Source organism: Plecotus auritus (genome assembly GCF_963455305.1).
Source record: "Plecotus auritus genome assembly, chromosome: 4".
In the NCBI taxonomy this organism is placed as follows: Eukaryota; Metazoa; Chordata; class Mammalia; order Chiroptera; family Vespertilionidae; genus Plecotus; species Plecotus auritus.
In genome coordinates, this window is record NC_137775.1 from 30122481 (window position 1) to 30139684 (window position 17204).

Sequence of the window (17204 nt, forward strand, 5' to 3'; positions counted from 1 at the left end):
TCTACAGATACCCAGTGATGCCATGTCACTTGGGTACCCAGATCTTTTCACAGCCTTCTTGTCATATGTTTCAGTAATTCTAGTCTCTTATCTCGTGATCAGTATAGTGACTCCCCATCTTCTTTGCATCTCTTCTTTGTAATGGATTGCACCCTTCTCCCTTCTCACCAAACTGCTGGTCACGTCCTGCTTTGGGCTACTAAACACTTCCATCATTGAGAGAACTATGAAGCCATTTCCCATGTATGCCTCTCTGAGAGTAGGGACATTATCTCAGAGTATTACTCTAGCCTTTGAGCCTCATACACTATAAACAGTCAGTAAATTTTTATTGAATGAACATGTAAAGGTCTGTAATGAGAGCTTTGTACCAGTTAACATTACAGACTTGCCTGTAGGGTTGGGCTTTTCTGAGGTAACATGATTTTCTTCCTTGGGCCAGGTGCCTGAGGCAATCAAGAATAAAGATGCTATTAAACTGGGGATGCTTTCTGTTCATGCACACCATTTACCTAGACATCCTTTGTTAGCTCATCTTTTTGTGCCTGCTCTACCTACAGGTACTATTCCCACAGGAAAGTTTGGAAAATGTTTAAACATTTGAATGGACTCACAAGTATAGAAATGTCCTTTTAAAATTGAATATATGTATTTATGTGTGTGTGTGTTTGTATTTATCCTCTGTCTTCATAGTGCAATATGCTTTATGAAAAGATTAACCCAGCTTCCCTCACCTCCGCCTGTTTATAAAAGTCTGTTAATTGTCAGAGGGAGATTTAATGCAACAGAGAAAACCCACTATTCCTACTAGAAAATCAGCTAAAACTTGTTTCCTACTGAGGATGACTCTGTAAAAGCTTGAAAAAGAAAGACACAGAGACCACCTTGAAATCACTGAAATGCATTTCTGGAATTGCCAATATCATATGTTAGTGGCTAGCAACAAAATGTGCATATTATGAGTATTAACAGCCAAGTTTACTTTTGAAACTTATCTTTGATGTTTATATTATTTCATCTGTACAGATTTCCACCAGAGTTGTGTAAGTTATTATGTGAAAAGGCCCTGGATTTTTTACACAGACTTTTCCTTTCATGTGTGGATGGCCAATAAATTGAGCTAAAGATTTTGAGGGATATTTCAATAACCTGGTTTTACATTTGCAGAAATTAAGACACAGAGACTTTAAGAGACTCTCTTAATGTTGGAGTATTATTAGAGAACGCTTTTAGGGCTGCTCCTGTTATACCAAACATATGACTCATGATTTTTTTTTCTGGATAATATTAAATCTTGTATACAAGTCAAACTTGTATAACCCTCTGTGTTGATCAAGGTTCCTACCTGATCCCGCTCCCAGCAGCAGAACTAGCCAACTGTGCCGATTTGGGGACCCTCTGCCAAGGTAGGGAGCCAGCGTTATCCTCCGGAGTCTCTCTGTTTCCTTCTTGCTATTTTGGATAATGTCGCTTTTATTGTTTTGATTTGTATCTTAATTTTCTCCTGGGAAGTCAGAAACCAGCGAAACAGAAGAATTTCTGGATGTGTTTTAGTTGCGTGGGTGCACAGTACGTACTCTGTGGAGAAAGAATGCCTTCACAGTCTGGATGACCACATTTCCATAAAGCACTGAGTTTTTTAAATGTGAATGATTATATGCTATTAACCAAGGGTTGATTTCATTTTTCCCCTCTATGTCTCCTCAAGAATATTGCAAAGGTCCAGTATAAATACAGTCATACAATGTTTTGAAAAAGTATTCATGTCTAAAAAATAAGAGGAAAAATTAAGTTGAATATTCAGTTACACTTAAGACAAGGCTGTGAGGCAATTTATGAGGTGCAATGTAACTTAAATATTGAAATAAAATGAGTTATACTAAACTAATAGTAATATAATATTATTAATTATTATAATGCGTAGTGACTATATTATGCCAGCATTCTAATGATACATTATGGACTAAACAGTTGCATGCTAAATAATACATAATTAAAGTCCTGAATGTTTTAAAATAATATATTTTGCTTTAATTTTATTATTGCTGTTCCTAATTTCCATGACCCATTTTCATTCATTTATTCTATTAAATGCTCCTTTGTTCTATATACCACATTAAGAATCATGATCATGCCTTTTGTAAAAGCTGGATCTCTTATTAGGAGGAACATAGCATGAAAGTGACCTGGGTTAGAAGTGAGACTAAATGAAGAGAAACTAAAGGTGTCTTCTGTGGGTCCAGTGTGGAAGTGGGCTTTAATTGATTATTATCTTGTGTCCTTTCTGAGACATTATTCCTAATATTACTATCAATGAGCACCTTATGAAAATAAAAGTATTAAGTGGTTTCCATAAACTCAGTGTAGTTTAAAAGTAATTATATGACACAGAAAAAAATAATTTTGCCTAGTTCCAGATCTAAAGGTTTTTAAAAATTATTTATTTTTTCTTTTAATCTGTGATACCTATAGTACTGATTCCTTGGATCACAGGACTAGATGCCCAGCTATCCACCCCCCTGTGTCCTAAATAACAAAAAACAAAACAAAACATTTTCCTGTTTATTGATGCATTTTGCATTAAGATAAATATAATTGACTGTTCATCATTTTTTTAAAAAGAATTCAGAAAAAATCCCCATTCTTAAATATTACATACTAGAGGCCTGGTGCATGAAAATTCATGCACTGGAGGTGGGGGGTCCCTCAACCCGGCCTGCCTCCTCTCACAGTCTGGGAGCCCTCAGGGGCGGGAGGTGACCCGGCAATCAGGGGAAGGCAACGCCCCCATCACACCTCTGCTGCTGCCACTGCCAGCCCTGGTTACCTGAGCCTCAGGTGGCCCTGGGCGGCTGGGCAGCTGCCATCTGAGGCTTGCCTGCGCCTTGGGCAAGCCTGGGCAGCGGGGGGCTGAGGATGGGTCTGGCTGCACCATGAGCCTGCTGCCCCCCGGGCTGGGCTGAAAGAACTGTGGGACTCTGGCAGGACTGGGGTACTCCGGCAGGCCTGAGGGGACTGGGTGCCGCCATCTTGTGGCTATGAGCGACACCATCTTTGTGATGGCATGATGGTCAATTTGCATATTTCCTCTTTATTAGATAGGATCACTTGGAAATGGAAAATTTTTTAGTTAAGAAAGCATATTTTGAAACAAGAAGTTCTATATTTTCTAAGATCCCTGAGAAAGTAATTACTTAAATTTAGATAATTTAAAAAAATGAGACACATAAATGTTTATTGTCCATATGAATGTACATTAATACAAATGTACTCCTAGGATAAACCAAAGGAAAATTTTAAGTGTTTCTACTACTTATACAGGGTAGGGCAAAAGTAGGTTTACCATTGTTTGAAAGGAAAAATACATGAAGGTAATGATTATTACTGTAGCTTTATTAACTCACTGTTTCATGTATTCACAGCTGTAAACCTACTTTTGCCCCACCCTGTATAGCTCCTTCAGAATTCCATAGAAAAATATTTTCAAAGCATTACATAAGGATTTCATCTTTGAGAGTTTTAGTAATATCAAAAGCATATCTATGACATAATGCTTTGAAAATGTTTCCCCCTTAGGTTTGTCCTTATGAAATCTATTTTGTCCATCACTGTTCAGTCAAGTTATTGGGATCTGTAAATGACTGATTCAGTCTATACATTTTTTTCTTCATTTTGTTTTATTTCATCTTCTCAAGGACAAATATGTTTTTCTCTGAGATTTCATTTCTCTGTTCTTAGAGAACCAGGAAGACTGACTTAGTTTGGATCATTTTCAAGCTGATGGGTGCTATAGAGACTGCCTTCTCTAACCTTTTGCTTTTACAAACTTAGGAAACTGAGTTCTGTAAAGGTTTACTTATTCAAAGTGTGGTCATCAGCCTGTTAATGGCAGACATAGGTCTAGAATCTAAATGCCCTTTCTCCATTTCCTTTGTGCCAGATCCAGACTTTTGCAATGTGATACCAAAGGCCACATTGATTCTTACTGTGCTATAGAAAACATTGCTTTATTGTATGCATTACAACCTCACAGTCTGCTGTAGTGAATGGCAAGAAGTAGTTTCCATTCCGTCTCCATGTAGTGTCACGAATTAATTATAGGTTGCTCATCCATATTAACTGCCATGTGCTCCTTGCAAAATTACATTTTTCTCATCTTTGTTAGCAGCTACTGTAAGCTCTCCTAGTACTACATCACCTACTGTCACCACTAACATGCCTGTTACTAATAGAATCGATAAACAAAGGAATGGTAAGAAACTATCTTTTATATTTGTAATATGTCTGATGTAATAAAAATTGTATTCTAAGGGTGGAAATATCTAATGTTTCAACAAAGTTTCTATTATTGGAATCAACTGGTACATTTGCAGGATTAGTAAAATAAATAAAATCACTTGATTTTCTTGAGTTCCTCATTCTAGTGACCAGTGGAATGAGCTCACTTCCAGTGCCACTTATCTGTACTTTTAGCTAAAACTTCTGAATTTCAAAGGAAATTTTATGAGAAATGTATTTGATGAAAAGGAATGAATTTATATTATGCTAGAGATTGCAGGGAAAAAAATTTCATGGTCTTTTGTTAGATTACTCTCTTCAGGAAACTACTTTCTAAAGGATTTTATAATTTTAAAAATATAATTTTGGTAATTTAACTTTTCACTAAAGCCAACTTTATGTTCAAATATTTGTGACATTTAAACCACTTTACATGGTAATAATTTGCTCTCTGTTTTTATTTGTTGGTGATGATTAGAATGTGATTGTCTGTCAACTAAATCATAAATCAATCAGTTTCCTATATGGACCATATACATAGCCTTTTGGCAATTCAGAGTAAATGATTTCAGTTTCTTCTGGAAAAAAAAAAATAGAAATTCCAATCAAGTGACTATACCAATGCCTCAAATATAGTAATAGTCTCAAACATGAGATATTGGAAACAAAGAGATTTTCTCAACTCCAATAATTTAAATTGTGAGGCCAAGACATCTGTTAATGTATCACCAGGGACCAAAACCCAGAGAAAAGAAACGCACATAGTTAATTTTTTCTTTTGGCTTTGGGGTTACATCAACTTCCTCTGTAAGGACGTTTAAATTGGAAGTATGGAATATTTTACATGAAATGTAAAGGGTTATAAAGACATCGATTCAGGGAAGTGTTTATGGTTATTCTGGTAGTTACACCAAGGAGATTTATGATGGAGCAAAAATTCCAGCAACCCCCAAGAAAGCAAGAGCAGCTGAAGTTTCCAGTGCATATTTCACATGGACGCCAGCCAGTAGATGGGAATATTATAATTCTAACGAAGTACTTCGTTCTTTGTATGAAAATACAAAGAGCCTCTGTGGCATTCTCCCTCCAGGACTGGCACATCCTCTACTTCCCAAGAACGTTTATGTGATGTTTCAGAGTCCTTGACTTGGTGGAGTAGTGCTGTATTCACCCAGTCGTGTCATTTCTGACATTCTTGGAGAGAGCCTTGTTTACTCCATATCTCTCTGCGTCATGGCCTTTATGGGAGTCTCAACAAAGCAAGCAGATGTTAGAATCAATTGAAATGGTTTGGCGACCACATTTAAGAAAACAATTCTAATTCAGATGATTCTTGATAAAAATATAATCCTAGAATTTTAAAATATTTAAAAATATTCATAGGTTATCATGTAGTATAAATATTTTCAAAATTGTGTACTCGAATTGGTATACCATCTTTTAATCACATCCTTGAACCATCTCTATTATCCATTTCATAGGTGTGGGTTTTTTTCTAAATTGACTCACTTTTTTGCTTAAACATTTTTATTTGGATGGAAAAATTGATATCACTGTTGTAGAATTAAAGCATAACCACTTGTTTTAAAATAGAAGTGAAAATAAATATAATGAAAACTATGTCATCGGATTCTCCCTATATCCTATTGCTTTTTCACATGTCAGCACCGAAAACCTTTATTGTCTTTTTTAAAAGGGAGAGGAACAAAGTGTTAGAGATAGATGATAATCTAAATAAGATTTTTTTTCTTTGATGTAGTCAAATTTGAAATAATTGAAAAGAGAATTACTTATTCACCTTGTGAAGAAGTGGGATTTGATGTCATGGCCTGGACCCAGTGGTTGGCAAACTGCGGCTCATGAGCCACGGTTTGCCGCTCTGTTGACTAATGAGTTTGCCGACCACTGGCCTAGACTCTCGATTCCAATAATTACAGGCTGTTGTTGTTCCTTGTGATTAAGCCCCAATTCCAGTGGTCAGCAAACTCATTAATCAACAGAGCGGCAAACCGCGGCTCGCGTGTAGCTCGGGAGCCACAGTTTGCCGACCACTGCCTGGACTATCTAAGATCATTCACATACTGCCAACAATTTCCAATGCACTTTTTTTATTCCTTGGGAATCTGATATAGTAAACATTCTCAGGCCTATGATCTGATATAAGTGTGTAGCAAAAGTAGTTTAAAGTTGTTCGTATGGAAAACAATACAGTAATTAATAAATAATAATACAAGAATAAACTTTGTGTTTCGTGTACTCACAACTGTAAACCTACTTTTGCCCCACCCTGTATTAGAGAATTTATTGTGTTCACTGTAAGAAAGATGAGCAAACTGTCAAATCTGTTTTCTACCTTATCTGCTTTCTTGAACTCTGGACTATCAGTTTTACTGTGTTCAGCAGCAGAGAGTGGAGAGGGGTTGAAATTGGTTAACAATCAGACATACTTCTTCAATATATCAATTAAATGTGCTTTTCCAGCTTTTGGGAATTTTCCTATTTTTCTGTGTCAAGATTTTTTTGTTGTTATTTTCAATAGGACTTTGATATGATACCTCAGATTATATACTAAGAAAATCTTATTTTTTAAGCTACTTTTCACAGATATTCCAGGAACTGCTGGATAACCTCGTTATTTTCACATGTAACTTTTAACCTTTTCTATTACATTCCCAAAAACCTCTTTGATTAATTTTTGTTTCCATTCAAAATTATATTTTCTATGCTTGCAGCACAACTCTAATGCTACTATGGGGGTTAAAAAAAAATGTTAAACTTTGTGAGGTCGGCAACCAAAGTAAGGAAATAACTTTGCTAGTCTTTATTGTTGTTCTTAAAACCTAGCTTACAAGTGATACTGTAACACTGCTTCTACTTTCTCACATGCATTTAAGTACTCAAATAAAAAATTTCCTCTCATGATGCTTGTATGGATCCAACAATCAATCTAGCTGTACTTAAAGAAATTGTGTGTGTCGGATGAGCAGGGCTCCAAGTCATATTACGAACACCACTGTCATATCATAATTGTCTCATGACTAGTTCAAAGAAATAATCTTGAATCTAAAATAACATTTGCTTTATGAATGAACAACTATCTTTCCAAATATATATTTTAAAATCTACCTTTCAGCCCTGGTGGATTTTATTCCTGGTCAGAGCACATACCTAGGTTGCATGTATTTGATCCCCAGTTGGGGTGCCTGTGGGAGGTAACTGATGGATGTTTATCTCTCGCATCTCTCTCTCTCTCTCTCTCTCTCTCTCTCTCTCGCTCTCGCTCTCGCTCTCCACTTTCTTCTCTCTCTAAAATAATTTTTTTATAAAAAAACTCTCAGTGAAGATTTTTTTTTAAATCTATTTTTCAAATCTGTATTTTACAACCTTGACTATAGAGAAAAGTATGTCATTTCTGTATCTTCCAAGAAACTCCAAAAAGTGTGTTAAGAAGACAAAAAGGAAAAATTAAATTGAAGAAAGACCTCCAGACAGGAATAAGATTTTTTTAATATCATGTGTAATGGCAAATAATAATTTGTAGTTTGATATTCTGCATGGCTAGAAGTGTTATCTAATTGGAAAATGGACATATTCTTACACACTTTTTCCCCAAAGAAATGTCTCCCATGAATTTTTCTGGCCTGGGTGCCATTATTAGGAAAAAACTTTCATCTTTTGATGTCTCTGGAACAAATGAAGGTTTGTGAATAGCTTCTCTATTGAGTCATTGTGCGAGTTGTAGCATTTTTAGGGAAGACTGCGAGGATGACATGGAAAAGCCTGCATCACTGCCTTCACTGTGCATTTTCTGCACTGTCAGTGCTTAACAATTATTTTGCTGCAACTCAAAACCCCTTTCACCAACCCGTCAGTGGACATTTTATTTTTTTATTATTTGTAGTGTTTATCTTTTTTTTAATTTAATAAATATTTATTGTTCAGATTATAACAATTGTTCCTCTTTTTTCCCCCCATAGCTTCCCTCCACCCAGTTCCCACCCCACCCTCTGCCCTTACCTCCTCCCCACTGTCCTCATCCATAGGTGTACGATTTTTGTCCAGTCTCTTCCCGCACCCCCACACCTCTTTCCCCCCGAGAATTGTCAGTCCACTCCCTTTCTATGCCCCTGATTCTATTATATTCACCAGTTTATTCTGTTCATCATATTTTTTATTCACTTGATTTTTAGATTCACTTGTTGATAGACATGTATTTGTTGTTCATAATTTTTATCTTTACCTTTTTCTTCTTCTTCCTCTTCTTAAAGAATACCCTTCAGCATTTCATATAATACTGGTTTGGCAGTGATGAACTCCTTTAGCTTTCTCTTATCTGTGCAGCTCTTTATCTGCCCTTCAATTCTGAATGATAGCTTTGCTGGGTAGAGTAATCTTGGTTGTAGGTTCTTGCTATTCATCACTGAATATTTCTTGCCACTCCCGTCTGGCCTGCATAGTTTCTGTTGAGAAATCTGCTCACAGTCGAATGGGTGCTCCCTTGTAGGTAACTAACTGTTTTTCTCTTGCTGCTTTTAATATTCTCTCTTTGTCTTTTGCTCTTGGCATTTTAATTATGATGTGTCTTGGTGTGGTCCTCTTTGGATTCCTTTTGTCTGGGGTTCTCTGCACTTCCTGGACTTGTAAGTCTATTTCTTTCACCAGGTGGGGGACGTTTTCGGTCATTATTTCTTCAAGTAGGTTTTCAGTATCTTGCTCTCTCTCTCTTCTTCTGGCACCCCCATAATTCAGATGTTGGTACGCTGGAAGTTGTCCCAGAGGCTCCTTACACTATCTTCAAATTTTTGCATTCTTTTTTCTTTTTGCTTTTCCGGCTGAGTGTTTTTTGCGTCTTTGTATTTCAAATCTTTGACTTGGTTCTTGCAATCCTCTAGTTTGCTGTTAGGTCTCTGTATAATATTTTTTATTTCAGTCAGAGTATGTTTAATTTCTAGTTGGTCCTTTTTCATATCCTCGAGGGTCTCGCTAAATTTATCGGCCTTTTTTAGGAAATTCTTGAAAAACCTATAACCGTGGTTTTCAACTCTATATCCAGTCGTTTGCTTTCCTCCGTTTCTTTCATTTGTGATCTGTTTCTTTGTCTCCACATTTTCGCTGCTTCCCTGAGTTGGTAGAGTAGCTTTGTGTGCTAGGTGTTCTATAGGGCCCAATGGCTCAGCCTCCCCAGTTACCTGAGGTGGACACTCTTGGTGCACCCCTTTGTGGACTGTGTGCACAGCCTTGTTGTAGTTAAGCCTTGATTGTTGTTGGTATCACTGGGAGGAATTGACCTCCAGGCCAATTGGCTGTGAGGATCAGCTGTGTCTATGCTGGGAGAACTTTGTGCTGGAGACACCCTTATGAGACAAGACTTGCAAAATTGCAAAAGTCTCTGTGCTCAGCTTGGATGGGGCGGAGTCTCAGGGTAGAGCAGACAGCCTTGGCTTCCTGTCAGCCCTGCCCTATGAGGCCCCTGGGTCTCAGTGTCCCTCGGTAATCGCTGCAAGCACTTCTGAGAGAAAGCCGCCCTCGAGTTCTGCCCACTGCCAGACAGTCCAGTTTCTCCCCGAATGAGTCTAGGTTCCCAGAAACTCGCCCAGAACTGGAGTTCAGCGCAGTCAGGAGCTTGCCTGCCACGCATTCAGCCGCCTGTGCACTCAGCAGTCAGTCCTCTCTGCGTGTGCGTGCCTCTGGACCTCTGCCTTCCGCAGCTCCTCTGAGTCTCAGTGTGCTTTCTCTTTTCCTGACAGTCCAGATTCCCCCCGAATGAGTCTGGGTTCCCAGAGTCTCTCCTGGGACCGGAGTTCAGCACAGTTGGGAGCTTCCATCTCCCTCCCGCTTGGGAAAGCCAGCCACGCACTCAGCCGCCCATGCACTCAGCCACCCGTCCTCTCCACGCGCACGTCTCCGTACCTCAGCCTTTTGCAGCTCCTCTGAGTCTCAGTGTGATTTCCTCTTTCCTTCTAGTTGTAGAATTTCCACTCAGCCAGCTTTCCTGTGGTTCTGGATGGTGTCCGTTTTGTCTTTTAGTTGTAGTTTTGATATTGTTGTGCGAGGCAGCAGTTTAGGTGTTTACCTATGCCGCCATCTTGGTTTCTCCTGGACATTTTATTTTGTTTAGACAATTCACTCTTGGATATTCCTCAGGATTAATTATTGACTACATTATTCAAATTTTTTAAATAAATATAACAAGTAGCCTCTACTGAGTAGTTTTCAGCTAACTATAAAAATATCACACTCTGGGGCTTCTGAGGAGAGACTACTTGATAATGATCCACAGCACAAGAGAATCTAACACAAGATGCTAGGTTTTTTGGCATATTCACATATTTTATTTGCTTTAAGCAATATAACTTTAAGGAGAGTACTGTATAAATGGATTTAGGCTGCCTCAGATGTCTTTCTCATTTATAAAAACAATGAATTGAAAAAAAGTGAAATAGAAAATATTTAAAATTTAAAGGAAAGTATCTTAAATATTTGGAAGCTTCCATAAAATTTCAGAAATGTCAGTGATATAAAACACTGATTTTTAGTATTTTGTACTATTTTCCCAAGTGGGAAAGACTGCTAACTACTGTTGAACAAACACATGCTTTAGATCTCCATCTAGTGGCAGCTTTTCAGTTACTCTACTGGTATCAGGGAATATTCACAGAAGATCCCTAGGACTCTGAACTAAATACAGAATCCTGGACCTCTGCAATTTGAATTTCCTCTCAATCATTCATAATGTCCATGTTTTGATATAATGAGATCTAGAGAATAAAGAGGTTTTTTTTGACCGAATTATTATTTATTTTAAATATCTTTCTCAATGTTTCCATTCAGAATATTTTTAAGAGAATACAAATTCAAGATCATTCAAATACTTGAAGAGTTTTAGAAACTAAAATAACATAATCTTTATAAATTAATCTCACTTGGACCTGTATCAATTTCATATATTTATATGATATCTAGAGTGGTGATTTTTTTTTTTTTTTTGGCTTGAGATTCTGACCCATATATTGGAAAAACATTCCTTTAGTAATTGGACAGCAATTTACATTTTGGTAGATTTGGGAGGAATATTTTTTTTGTAATTTTTTGGTACTGACTCCCCAAAATCTTTATTAAATCCATTTCTCATCATTGTTTTAATTATACATTTCTACATTTTCTATGTATATTTTACTCAAGACATACCAAAACATAAACATGAAGAAAGATGATTGACTATAGAGGAGATTCAAATTTTTTTCTCTCTCAGTAACCTACTATATTTTAGTAAGGTGCTTTGTAACAAGCATGTAGAGAGATTTAGCAAGTCCTGGCTGGTGAGCTTGGTGTGTGTGTGTATCATACTACTTTAAAGATTGCCTCCAAAAGAAAAAAAAGCAGACATTGTCTTATTTTTAAAACAAGGTAGTACAATTGAAATTCTTTCTGCAAATATTATTTTTCCCCTCTACTTTGGTACAAATGACTACATTCATGAAATTTTGATGAAAAAAAATCTAGTGAAATCCAACCCAATTACTTAGTAGAAATAAAGCTTTGTTGGGGGTAGAAAGAAAGGAAAGGGAGAATAAGGGGCCGAGGTAGTAAATATGTGTAAGCCTGTTTTTTTTCAATTTACTGCCTGCCCATTATCCCACTGATTTTCACATGCCAAACTCTTTATAATGTACAAGAAAAAGGTAAGTACTTATTACAAGAGACCAAAGTGTACATGAAAAGTCACTACTTTACAGACCATAGATACCAGACATCTATAGAATTTAAAAATAGGAAGAAATGTGCAGGTGATGATTTAGGAGCAATGACTGAATTATCTATTTGTATAATCAGTAACTCCAAGAAGTTGCAAAGGTCAATGAACATAAAGTAAAAAAATCTCAATTTTTCTGTACCTGTGTAGGTGTTTCTTTTAAATTGTATGAAATTATATGATTGTAAATTTGCTTTAAAAATTACATGGCCCTAAAATGTAATTAATGGGCTAAATCCTATTTCTAATGGACAGATGGAATTATCTATAGAATTTCCATAGTGATTCAAAACATCCTTCATCACCCTGAGGTAAAAGTACAGAACAAGGTGGCAGAATGGGTAAGTGAACTTGTAAAATTTCTTTTTTGTTTTTATCCTATTAACCTCTGGAAATCTGGAAAAGACCCTGCTGTTTGGCTAACTCGGTCCACAGATGATCCTGGTACATATGTGTTGTTCATTATAAATGTATAAATTGTAAAGTACATGAGGTATTGTGCTTATGCATAGAAAGAGAAGTACATTTGAAAAAAAGGACAAGAAACTGAGCCTAATAGTCTATTCATGTCCAAATAAGAAAATGCCACCCAAATGGAAATGTGTGTTGGTAGGTATCTTTATTGGTTATTATAGGCATGCATTTTCAGCACTGTTTTTAAAAGTATATTTCTTATTTTATTATTTTTTGAGAATTTTTGAATCAAAAACAAAAGGTATAAAAAGATATGCAGTAGGTCCTCAAATATGCCATTTCATTCATGTCATTTTGTTATAACGTTGATGAGATGTCATAGATACTTAATTCTTATTTACATCAATTAGCCTATGATGAAATGAGTTTCATTATACATAATTGTGCTTAAAGTCACAGAAGCTATTGATGACTTTAAGTGAGGACTTACTGTATCATGAAAGTCTTCCACCCATCCTTGAAGCTTACATGGAAATGAACCTGAAAATCACTGTTTTTTTCTTGGGTTTTTCCAGAATTTGTGCATATTAAAAGAAAGATTATTTTATCCTTTTTACACTAAAAGTAACATATTTTACACACCATTCTACACTGTACTTATTTTTGTTATTACCAGATTTATAACAATACACAGAGACCTCCTTTTATCTTTTTCTTTTTTCAAACACTGCATAGGGTTCCATTATGTGGCTGTCAATTATTTAAGGCATCAGTTGATGCATATTTACAGTATAATTTATTTAACCTGTATTATATTGATGAAAATTTTGGTAATTTTCAATTTAAAAACTTTAATATGCTTTTCTTTTTTCTTACAAATACAACACATGCATTTATTTTATTTTTTCTTCCTTATAACAGTCTCAAAAATTTTCTTTCACAGATTTCCATGATTTATTTATTTATTTATTTATTTTTCCTATCTATGGTAAACTATGGGACTTTGAACTACTTTTTATATATAATGCTATTACAGTTAAACAGTTGTTGTGAATAAAGTCACTTGGATATACATTCTGAAGTAAGAAAAAAGGTTTTTGATAGGTGCCTAATAAATTTGTCCTTGGTGGCAAAAGAGAATTAAACCATTCTTTGAGACGTAGTGGTGACAATATATTATATACATACAACATATTTGAATGATAGGAAAACATAGTCCTATTTTTAAAGGTTACACCCTTTAAAACAAGTTGATCACAGGAAATAATAGCATGTAATTAACAACTATAAAATTGGGGGTAACAGTGAAATTGTCTAATAGAAGTCAAAGAAAACACTACTGTTGACTTTTTGGAATACACATTAACTGTAGTGATTAATTTAAACACTAGAAGATATTTCATTTCTAAACGGAGAGCTGTCTTGACAGAAAGAGTATATTATTGCATCCCATTTTCTTTCTAGCATTGTTCTTTTTTAAGTCAGAGTGTTTTCAAAAGATAAAACTCTTTATTTTCATTCCCAAATAAACCACATCTAATGTTATGAATCTCAAAAATTAGTCTTCACTGGAGAGTCTGCTTTAGAGAGGTATCATTTTACATTTATATCTATTTCATGCATGCTTTTCAACATAGGATCATTCTCATCTAAATCTAAGCTTTGCTGGACACTATCAGCTTAAGATGCATGATACCAAAGCAGATACTAGATAACAGAGAAAATATAAGTGGTGTCCCTGATTCATATTATTACTATTACAATATAAAAAGTTAACTTTTTTTGCCAGAATTTTCTAAAATTTACATTTAATTTTAGAATGCTTGCCAAGTAATGCTAAATGTTTATATGAGAAGTGACCTAAAAAAGAAACCCTCTGGGAGTGATATATAAATAAGAGAATTTCACATCAGTAACGAAATCCTGTTTTGTGATTGTATTGGACAATGCATAATGAAAATTGGTTATTTATAATGAGAAGAATCATTGCTTCATTAAAAAGTCTGGTGCTGAGGCCTAAAAAAGACTGTTAAATAACCAAATAATAATTAATATGGGTCCCAATATGTTGAATATACTTATTGTTTATTTAAAGGTTTATACTGTTGACTTACAATTTTTCTTAGTGCTAATATTTTTATGAGATTATAATTACTAGGAAAACATGTTATTGCCCTTGGTGTCTGTTGAATGAAGACTATGGAAGTGTTTATTGTTTCTATCTTCCCTCTTACAGCTTAATTCTCAGTGTTAGTTCTAACTCGGCAGCCCCATTATAATATGAGCTAGAGGGGAAAGCATAGTGTTTCCAGACAGACATGAGTTCCAATCTGGAATCTACTCATTCTTAGTTGGGTAACCTTGGGCAAGCTATTCCATCTCTGTTAGATCTCTGTTAAGCTCAGTTTCTTCATTTAAAAGGCAGCAGGGGCAGATAATACCTATCTCATTTGTTGTTTTGGGTCAAAAGAAATAACATTTGTAAAGTTCTTGGCATAAAATGATGTAGTAGCTGTTATCTTTACCTTCCTTTCACTCCTTTTGCTCTCTGGGATTTTCCCAGGGTCTTATTCAATAACAACTTATCTTTGGGGAGGGAAGAAACTTGATTCAGATTTTTTTTAAAGTATTACCAAAACTCACCCTTTTCCATTGTATTTTTCAGCTTAATTCAACCTTCCAAAATTGGAACTATACTGTTTACGTGGTTAATATCAGGTAATGACAGGATGAATTATTTGAGAAATAAAAAGTAGTATCTAATTTTGTACTACTCCATCTTTCTCTGATTATATCCACACACACTAGCACACACATACACACATGTGCCACATTGGTAATCTTTCTACAACAATTCTATGTTATGTTGTTTCTTTACACAGAAGCTTCAGTGTTGCAGCAGTAACTTTAAAAAAAAATTATTGATTTTGGATCCTAATCATTTTATTTTTAAATTTAGCCTGTACTCCAAAAATGTATTTGTGATTTTAAAGAAATTATGTATACACTAGAAGTCTGGTGCACAAAATTCGTGCACAGGTAGGGTCCCTAGGTCTGATTGGTGATCAGGGCCGATCAGGGCCTTCTGGCTGCTGGCCGGGGTCTTCCTTCCCAGGCTGCCAGCTGCTGGCCGGGGCCTTTCTTCATTCCGTGCCACCCTGGTGGTCAGTGCATGTCATAGCGAACTCCCGAGGGGACACTTTGCATATTAGGCTTTGATATACAGATATATATATGTGTGTGTGTGTGTGTGTGTGTGTGTGTATTACTTAATGAATATATTATATGTTATAATGTACCACAATTGAAAAGATTATAATTAAACATTAGTTTCTTCTCAGAACCCCAGGAGGTCATCTAGAGCATCCCCTGGGTTGCGTGTACCCTAGTTTGGAGACCATTTTTTTTTAATAAGATAAGGCATCTACAGTCTGATTGCAACCTAACTTTTCAAAATTATCTCTCACTCTTCTATTTAAATACTTCACTAAAACTCAAGCAAATAGTAGCACCCACATATGCTCCTCTGCACCTTGTTTTCCCAGTTTCATACTGAAATTAGCTTTCTAAAATGTATTTTGCGAACCCTAAGCAGATATTCTATGTACCCAAGAGGGATAATGACACAGAGAAAGACATCAATTGGTCAAATGAGTTCAGGAAGCACATTATTACTAGATAAACTGTAGCAGCTCTGTCTATCTCAGATGCTTTGGTATACTAACATGCATGTGAATCTTGAAAAGAGAGCATGGGAACATAGTTGCCTAGCTTATTTGTCCATGTGGCTAGTTTTTGTCTCTTGCATATGACAAAACTAGAACTACTCAGAACACACATTTGGAAATGCTGCCTTAGAATGTACATTCTGCCTCTTTCTTTCACCTCCTCAAATTTTGTTGTTGATAGTAATGGCAGATCGGATGATAATGAATCTACGTATTTTTATTTATAGTTTACACCTGAACTCAGGAGAGGACAAGATTAAAGTCAAGAGAAGCATTGGGACTGATCAAAGGTAACACTGAGAAAGTCTTACAGAAAGTATAACACCCTGCCTCTTGCCCTCCGTTTTAACACTCTGGTAGAGAAATTAAGACAATGAGATAAGAGAGAAACGTTTTAGTCACATAGCACATTTAGATTATTTCTTTATCATTAATGCACACTACTATCTTTCTTAGAGCTGAAACTGTAATATAGCAGAATGGATACAAGTATACATCTGATGAAAAATAATTCAGAAGTAGGACATTTTAAATGGATGAATTATCAGTTTTAGTATTTCCAGTTTTTTTTCACAATAACCATTTACCTCTCATTTCAAATAGACCTTAAACAAAAAATAAAATTGTTTTAGCTTTTTTAAAACAAGGTATTTATGTATGATAGCGTCATGTAATAATATGGGCAATATGGGCCAAAATATGTCCTGCATTTGAAACCATCAGTTAATTTCCTGAAGTCTGCATTTTAAACTTATATCAACATCATGACTTAAACAGGCAGATAATTTAATGGATATTGCACTGTATATAATCAGCTGGCATATTAAAAAGCCAGCTATTCAGAATGACATACCTAACCTCCTAAATGGAATAAATTTAGTTATGTTTATGTACTATTTTGCATCTCCATAGAATTAAAAACAAATTACTAGAAGAGCAAAAGTTTAAGTAAGTCTTGCTCTGTTTCAATTGACTAAATTTAAATTATGGATTTACAACCATAATGATGGAATATACTTTCTTTTCAGGTC

General features: G+C 35.6%; 1 protein-coding gene across 5 annotated transcripts in view; it reads left to right on the plus strand.

The window, feature by feature from the left end:
* The window catches only part of ADGRG6 (adhesion G protein-coupled receptor G6), a 147441-nt gene that overhangs the window by 83202 nt on the left and 47035 nt on the right, over nucleotides 1-17204 (plus strand). For 3 of the 5 annotated variants that reach the window (XM_080667130.1, XM_080667127.1, XM_080667128.1), the window contains exons 5-9: nucleotides 1338-1406; nucleotides 4166-4252; nucleotides 12287-12372; nucleotides 15111-15163; nucleotides 16401-16463. In XM_080667130.1, the coding sequence (XP_080523256.1) occupies nucleotides 1338-1406; nucleotides 4166-4252; nucleotides 12287-12372; nucleotides 15111-15163; nucleotides 16401-16463 (358 nt within the window). The remainder of the gene's footprint in view (nucleotides 1-1337; nucleotides 1407-4165; nucleotides 4253-12286; nucleotides 12373-15110; nucleotides 15164-16400; nucleotides 16464-17204) is intronic. The other 2 variants (XM_080667131.1, XM_080667129.1) reach the window with 1 other exon arrangement.